Raw genomic sequence first — 8104 nt, forward strand, 5'->3', positions numbered from 1 at the left:
AAAGAAAGTAATTTACCAAAATACCCCTGTTCTATTTAGTTAAGGCAATATTTGGGCCTTTGATTTCTAATTTAGATTGGGTGATCCAACGATGAGTTTCGGCTGTAAGGTTGCCGTTAGATTTTCGGTTCTCAACCTATCCGTCTATATATATATATATATATATATATATCAAAAAACATTTATAATTTAATTGCATATCAATGAAAATTGAATAATGAAACATATCTTAATCAAATAAATCAAATATGACGGCTAATCATTTTTCTTTTAGTCATTTATTTTAGACAGTTGGTAAAACCTTTGGGTGATGATATCATAGGTCTGAGCACTTAAAGCCCGCCAACATCAGAGAGTTACTGATCTCATTTACAATAGGCTTGCCAATACATATAGGTATTTTTAAAAAAGGTATTTGTTACTTACGGACCCCAATTTGTGTTGGGCAGACTCCCATAAAAAAAACTATTATTACAAGTGTGTCATTGGTTTCAAAAAATCTAAAAAAAAACAATTATTACAAGTATGTCATTGGTCTCCAAAAAATTGAATTAGAAACCCCAAACTTAAACGACCCGGCTAGGTCGTTTGGACTAAATCCCAAACGACTTGGCCACACCGTTTGGGACTTAGTCCAAATGACCCGACCATACCTGGTCAAGAGCCCAAAAACAAGAACTTTATATTTTTTTTTTCAAGTTCAAATCCCGAATAGACGTACCGCCTGCGATTTGAGTCGTTTGGACTTCGTTGGGATTTAGACTTAAAAAAAATGGTCACACCGTTTGGACTTAGAAAAATTCTCAACGATATGGCCACACCGTTTGGACTAAGTCTCGATGATATGGTCACACCGTTTGGACTTAGTCCAAAACGATGTGGCCAAATGTCGTTTAAGGATTGAACTTTGAAAAATATAAAAGTTACGTTTTTTTGGCTCTTGACCGGTGTGGTCGGTCGTTTGGACTAAGTCCCAAAACGGTGTGGCAAATCGTTTGAGACTTAGTCCAAACGACTTTAAAGGGTCGTTTTTAGTTTTGGTGTTTGATTCAATTTTTTAGGGACTAATGAGATACTTGTAATAATTGTGTTTTTTTTAGATTTTTTGAAACCAATGGCACACTTATAATAATTGGTTTTTTTTTAGAGTCTGCCCAATACAAATTGGGGTCCGATAGTAATAGGACCCAAAAATAGATAAACGTATCTTAAAACATGTATACAGGTCATAATAGGGTCTACGGTCTACTACAAAAACCCTTTTCCTAATCTAGTAATCCTAACCCACTAATTTAGTGTCGGGTACAAAACTGACACCCTGTTATCTTGTACCTACTTTTGGTGGAGTGGTACGGTGGTTAATCATCATAAAGAGACTTGAAGGAACAATTTGAGTGGAAGATCCACGCAAAGACAAAGGGGAAGAAGTAAAGTCTTGGAATTCATCTATATATGACCAGTGGAGAAGGTGGGCAAGGCAGTAAGATTTGTAGGAATACCACGTGGGTTGCTGATAAGCTTATCTAGTTATCTGCAAATATGCAAATGCTGATTCTAAAGAGTCTATGTTTGGTTGGTATCCAACTATCCATGTACATCTCACCCTCCAAATTCAGCTACTGCGCGCAAGAATCCAGTAATCCACTCGAGCACAATTTGGTTTTAAAAGGAATATATAACTAGGCATTCCATTCACTGTCCAACCTATTAAAGATTTAAAGCTCAAGTAGATACAAAGTGAAGTAATCGGAATGTTAGTACTACTAGTTGAATGGATATCCTTATGATCCTCCACCAATGATACTAACTTTTCTTTTTAGTATTCTCTATCTTGCCGACGCTTGTGAATAAATTGAAATGAATTAACATTAATTAACATGTAATTACTCGTGAAAAAAAGACTAAACATGTGACTGGAAGACGTTCTCATTTCTCAAGAAGCTTCATTCGTGTGCACCAAACATAGACTTCTGATACGTGATTCTCATAGCTTCTGAGATTAGATTAGCTCATACGAAAGTATTATGACTTTACCCTAGGCTGCCAACAATAAAAAGAAAGGAAAAACCTTCTGAGATTATGCAGCAAGAGTACACCAACATAAAATTCCTGCATACGATACCATGACATGTAACAACGAAAAGCCCTATTTATTATCGAATTATGGAACACCATCTTATTGTCAAAAACCAATTGATTTTGATTGTGATCAAAGATTTCTAGAGCTTGTAACAATTCGTTGTTTATCATTTGATCTAAAGAAGTAAAATGGAAAGGAAAAGAAAAAACATCTAAAAGCATCCTCAGCAAAAGCCCAAAAAAAATATGGGGGCAAAAAGTTTCAAGGACCACGAGATGCTGTGAAACAGAAGCACCCTTGAACTTGACCATCAGGTATCATGCCTCCTCCCTTGCTTGTATCAATCGCCTCCAACATTCTAACTACTTCAGACATTTCAGGGCGTTTTTCAGCATTTCCATCCCAACATTTTCGCATGATTGAGGCCAATGAGTTTGGACAACATCTAGGAATTTCTGGTCGCAAATTCTGCAGAAAACCAGTTGTGTAAATTCAGTCACAGTGCTTCTCCAAACATTAGTTTTTTTTTATTGTAAAAGACTGAGAATACAATATCATTTCAACTATAAAAGAGAATGAATATTTACTCTTTTGTAAATACCAGCTAATAATCTCAGTGATGCAATACACATATATGTTCTGACATCGTTTGATTATTTATGTGAGCAACAATATAAAAATTACAATTCCTATAATCCTCTTCTAAAGGCAGAACGGCATTAACTTGAGATGTTGGTAGATGTAGGCATTCCCAGAAAAACAAATAGTGTAAACTTGTACCTACAATCCATGCAATGTTTACTATATTTCAAAGGTTGCAGCTGATTTCCAACTTCTGATTGCAGTAACAGCTACTATATTCAACAATAAAAAACAAGAAAGTTTACCAACCTGTCGAACAACCGCAGATGAAACTTCAGCAAAGCTAAGATCAGGATATGGCAAGTCACAACAGTAGATTTCCCATAAGCATATTCCGAAGCTGTACACATCACATCTTCTATTGTATGGCTTACCATCAAGCACCTAAAAAAAACTTCTTGTTGGAGTTCATGGCAATTCTATGTAGACCTTCTAATATAGTTGCAGCTCTAGCATATTTATTAGTTGTTAATGTATCGTATTTATTAATGGTTCTGTGTGTGTGTTGAGGGGGAGGGGATGTTTGAAGATAATTTAATTTTACAGCTAAGAAATTAAAACGTTGTGTACAGATAGTTTAAGAGCCACAAAGACATAAGTACCTCTGGGGCCATGTACCCAAGGGTACCAGTTTCACCCGTCATATCCCTTGGGTTTTGAGCCTCAACACGAGCAACTCCAAAATCAGCAATCTTCAAGTTTCCATGTGTATCTAACAACATATTCTCCATTTTAACATCACGGTGTACAATCTTTTCGGAATGCAGATAGCTCAAACTGCAAGATCATACAAGCACATTCTTGATTAGCCAACCTAAACTGGTAATTTATACAGAGATAACAACCGAATACATACCCTCTTGAAAGGTCCAAAGCGGTTTCAATCACAACTTTGAACGGAAGTTTCCTTAGCCTATTTTCAAATATTTTTCTCTTCAGTGTCCCACCTGCTAGATACTCAACAACAACACAACATGCTCTAGCAGGATGTGAACGATCACCTTCAGCTAAAGGAATCTTAAGATTTGAAGTTCCCATTGAAGCACCAATGAACTGGAACAGAGGACATATATAATAATGAGCTATTACTTGAGCAGAAAGATTTCAGATCCAACTAAACAAGCAACAACAAATTAACAATTACTCAAAACTGGCTATTACGGTAATCAGGATGGGCAGTATAAAATAGTGGGGACTGATTAGGCCGACTATAACCGAAAGGTCATAAAGTTAATGATATCAAGGTGGTGGTTGTCATCACAACAACTAAAAGAACACCACAAGAAGCTAGAAACAATGGATTACCCTTGTAACATTTGGATGGTCAAGCTTATGCCAAACAGCAACCTCTTGCTTAAATGATGCTCGGAGGCTGGCAGTTTCAGCTGTTGTGGCAATACCATCTTCCCCCCAATCCAAAACCTTCACTATAATAAAGGAAACAGCACTAATGAGAAAACTTCACTTCAAAATAAGTATACGGTAAAGCAAAGGTCTTAATAAATCTACTGACACACTGCATAAAAATTTTATTGAAAAAGAGAAAAAAACAGAAATCAATAATATTTATACAAGGAAATGAAAATATACTCAAACGTTACTACTTAGTAATAGAAGCAACTATGCTTCTTTTTCCAATATGGAAAGACGCCTTGTGCTAAAGATGTAACTTAGAGAGCAAAAATATTTCTTATGACTCTTAACAGTTGAGAAAAATATAGATTAAAAACAGAAATAGAATAACAAAACTCACATCAAAATATAGTTAATTATACAACAAAATATATATTGAAGGGAAAAAGTACCAAAGAAACCACAAGCTTCAGAAAATTTTCTCCTAAAATAAGATATTCAAGGGAAATCATCTAAGAAAGACAAACACTGAGAACCTAACTAGAGCCAAATAATTTATGGATATGATCTACTAACCATGGAAAACATCTCTACAAAAGTTCCTCTTATTTGGAAACATCTAACCCAGCTAAAAATTGTTGTCAAACTTTGTATTTTATTTTTTTGCAAACCAGAAATTTCGATTTTATACAAGTGATCTTCATGGTTGGTTGAGCATATCCACAAAAAATCAGGTTATAATTCACCTTGTAGGTAAAATTGTGGGGTATGGTATAAAAACCATGGTATACTGCTAACACCTTCTTTTGACATCCACAACCTACACAATGAACTAAGGGATGAATTTTTGTGAATATGTTCTCCATATGGAGATCACCTCCACAAAAAATCAACACATTTGAACATGTCTAACCTTGTCAAAAGTTGTGTTCAAGTTTGATATTTATTCAATGGTCCACAATTTTAGCACTCTTTTTTACAAGACTAAATATATTCAATTTAGACGAGTTTTGGTAGAGACCGTCTCTACAAAAAATCAGTCCTTAGTTCAATGTGCAAGTCCACTTTTAGGTTTTGAATGTCAAAATAAGGTGTCAAAATAAGATGTCATTTTAGCCTAACTATATATATAAACATCAAACAAATCAAAACGTGTTGCTGGCCAACCTTGACATCTAATAGTTCATTGGGTTTCCTCCAACAAAAATATGGAGGTCGAGAGCAATGAAGTACATGCTTATACTCAGTATTAAATTTGGGCATCCAACACAAAACCAATTGATTTATAAATCTCAACATGCCCCTCACGTGTGGTTTATCATTAGCAAAACACATGGAAAACCTATAAATAGGTGATGTGGAGTATATGGGCCCTTTTGGGCGGAAACAAACACACTCCATGTTAATTTGCCAATTAATCCACAACCTCCATCTTTAAAATAATTAAAGAGTTGATATGGTATCAGAGCTCGGTTATGTGAGGTATGGGGTTCAAACCTTTCCAAGTGCACAAAAAGGGGGGATATTGAGATTATTCCACCCCACTTCTACGCATGGGACACCTCCCACCTAAATTCTATCATGAGCCTCCTCTTGATATCCACAAAATTAGCTCTATCTGGAAGGTCGAATTTCTAGAGTAATTGGCAATTTGGCAATCTTAAATTGTGCAACACCCAGCTCAAAACCAATTGACAATGAGTGGAGAGGCCCATGAACTTATATGGAGTTATGCAAGGCTCTCAATGTCCGATGTGGGAATATATTAAACATCTAAACACGACCCCTCATGTGTTGTGTTACATGGCCCTAAGACGTGGACTGACAAAGAAAGGTGGAATGGAATAGTCCTTTGTTACCATCTTAAACTTTAGAGCATCCAACTCATAACCAACAGGCAATGAATAGAGAAGCCCAAGAATTTATATATATACTATTATTCAAGGTCTTTTTTTCCTTTATTTGTTTCCCTATTTCATCTCCAATCATCTCCATTGCATCACAGATTTAATGAACAAGGGTGTGATCAATAACAAAAGTTCGGTATGATCTTCATCTCCACCCACAAGCTGGATATAAGCGGATTCGCACCACTGACATCCGCCATAGGGTAAACCGCAGCCATCTCAGGCCTCCCAGACAGATTTAGAGGCCAGTGATAGACAATTAATTATTTGGTTCTTGCAAAGGAGACCAACGCCGGTATACATCAAATTTTGCTACAGAAAGGGGGACGAGAATGTCACTCAACTAAAACGGGGGCGCTAGTCTATGCAGTCAGGTTGGTATCCGAAAATTCAGTCACACACGTACAAGCTCTATGATAGTCCTTAAGATTATAATTAAGATTATGCTGATCGGATACTAGGTTAAAATTCAATGACATCATAAGTCCTGAAATCTTCAGATTGCATGGGCAGTGATTATTAAGCTTCAAGTTGATAAGACTATGCTGATCAGCTACTTAAAGGTAGAATTATTTGATGTGAAGCTAATGAATTGCACCAATTCTTAAAATCTACTTGCAACAACTAGAAGCCATAGGTAACTAAAATTTGTTATACAGATCGCATGTGCTTCTTCCAACATCTTGGTACTATATGCCCATATCACCATGAATCTCGAAAAATACCATTCAATATTAGTAACTAACACAAAGATGTTTACATTAAATTTATAGCGAAATATGGAGATCAACTAGAACAAAGTATCCATTCAATGGAAAACACAAATAAGAGAAGAAAAAAAAATAGGTACCTGCAACCTCCTGGCCATCATAAGTTCCTTTATACACGATACCGTAAGTCCCCGAAGCAATACTTTTCATAATATCCAACTTAGACAAATCAATCTCCCATTCTTCCTTAACCTTATGCAAGTCCTTATCTCTTGACCACACCCTACTCAAATGCTTCTCAAGTTGAAAATCTAAACTCTTCAAATCAATCTTATCAGCTCTAAAAAACATATCTTTGTTACTAATACTTCCTATACCCTGCACCTTCTCAGTTTTCACAACCCTTCCATTTTCCTCCCCGTTCTTCATATCCAGTTTTTTTTTTTTTTTTTTTTTTTTTTTTATTATTATTATTCAATCAACAAAAAACTAAATCTATATTTCCTAAAATTTCATCATCATCATCAAAAAAAAAAAAAAAGAGGCCAACAAATTCTGAATTCAAGTTCAGCACAAAAAAGAAGTCTTTTTTTTTTTTTTTGAAAAAGCAATAGAACCGACTCAATTCAGAAAAAATAAACAAGCCCCTTTTCTTATCTCCCTCCAATATTGACTTTAAACCTCAAAACAATTGACCCTTTATCAAACCAAACTCCCTAAAATTCCACCAGACCACCGACTTATCTCATCAAATACCCTTTATTAGCAACCCAAAGAAAATGACTTAATAAAGCAAATGAATATAAATAAACTACCTTTTTAAGGTAATTAATATTGACCAAAAGAAAAAAGTTGACTTGATTAAAGAATATTAGTCATGGCAAAAGAGGATGACGTCAAAAAAAGAAGAGTTTTTTTTTGTGGTGGGGATTCAAGGAAGAAGGAATTTTCTTTTCTTTGTTTTTGGAGGGAGGCGTGTGGAGAGAAAGAGGAAAGCGCGCGTGGCTGTACTTAAATTAAGGAGATAATGAAGAGAGAGAAAGAGACTGCTTCAAAATCTAACAACATAGGATAAAAACCAGAGGATTTTAACGGATTTACCAGAATCTGTTTTTATGTGGACGTTATTGCCCCCGAGAAAATCCTTTTAGCGGAGCTAGATTCATTTTTTTCTTTAGCATAAAAAAAAGAGGATCGATCATATCTCTACCAAGATTTGTAAGTACTGTGAATAATAAGTTTTGGGATTTCTAGTGGGATATATTGGTGGAGGATGTCGACATTGCTAGGTATTTTTCCATTTAATCTTATATTTTCCCCTTAATAGCAGCTGAGACAAAGGAGTGGTACCTTAGAACATACTCCAAAAGGCCAAACAATTATAACAACCAGAGCAATGCTTTTGGAATGAC

The 8104-nt window shown here is 35.5% G+C and overlaps 1 protein-coding gene across 1 annotated transcript; it reads right to left on the minus strand.

The window, feature by feature from the left end:
• Positions 1-2131: 2131 nt before the first annotated feature.
• On the minus strand, positions 2132-7762 carry LOC147499792 (Protein kinase superfamily protein). Its single transcript, XM_086561567.1, has 6 exons — positions 6833-7762; positions 4028-4149; positions 3579-3775; positions 3325-3499; positions 2972-3106; positions 2132-2548 (listed from the first exon to the last, which is right to left on the minus strand). Exons 1-6 carry the CDS (start codon positions 7119-7121, stop codon positions 2342-2344), a joined length of 1125 nt encoding a protein of 374 aa, XP_086417693.1. The 5' UTR covers positions 7122-7762; the 3' UTR covers positions 2132-2341.
• Positions 7763-8104: the final 342 nt, after the last annotated feature.

This window comes from Coptis chinensis, chromosome 5, assembly GCF_015680905.1.
Source record: "Coptis chinensis isolate HL-2020 chromosome 5, ASM1568090v1, whole genome shotgun sequence".
Classification (NCBI taxonomy): domain Eukaryota; kingdom Viridiplantae; phylum Streptophyta; class Magnoliopsida; order Ranunculales; family Ranunculaceae; genus Coptis; species Coptis chinensis.

Excerpts from the sequence above, each read along its gene's own strand:
- LOC147499792 (XM_086561567.1), bottom strand. The coding sequence starts at position 7,121 with ATGAAGAACGGGGAGGAAAATGGAAGGGTTGTGAAAACTGAGAAGGTG. Across the intron at positions 3,500-3,578 it reads GCTTTGGACCTTTCAAGAGG|TTTGAGCTATCTGCATTCCG; the intron begins GTATGTATTCGG and ends ATGATCTTGCAG. Across the intron at positions 3,107-3,324 it reads TTGGGTACATGGCCCCAGAG|GTGCTTGATGGTAAGCCATA; the intron begins GTACTTATGTCT and ends AGTTTTTTTTAG.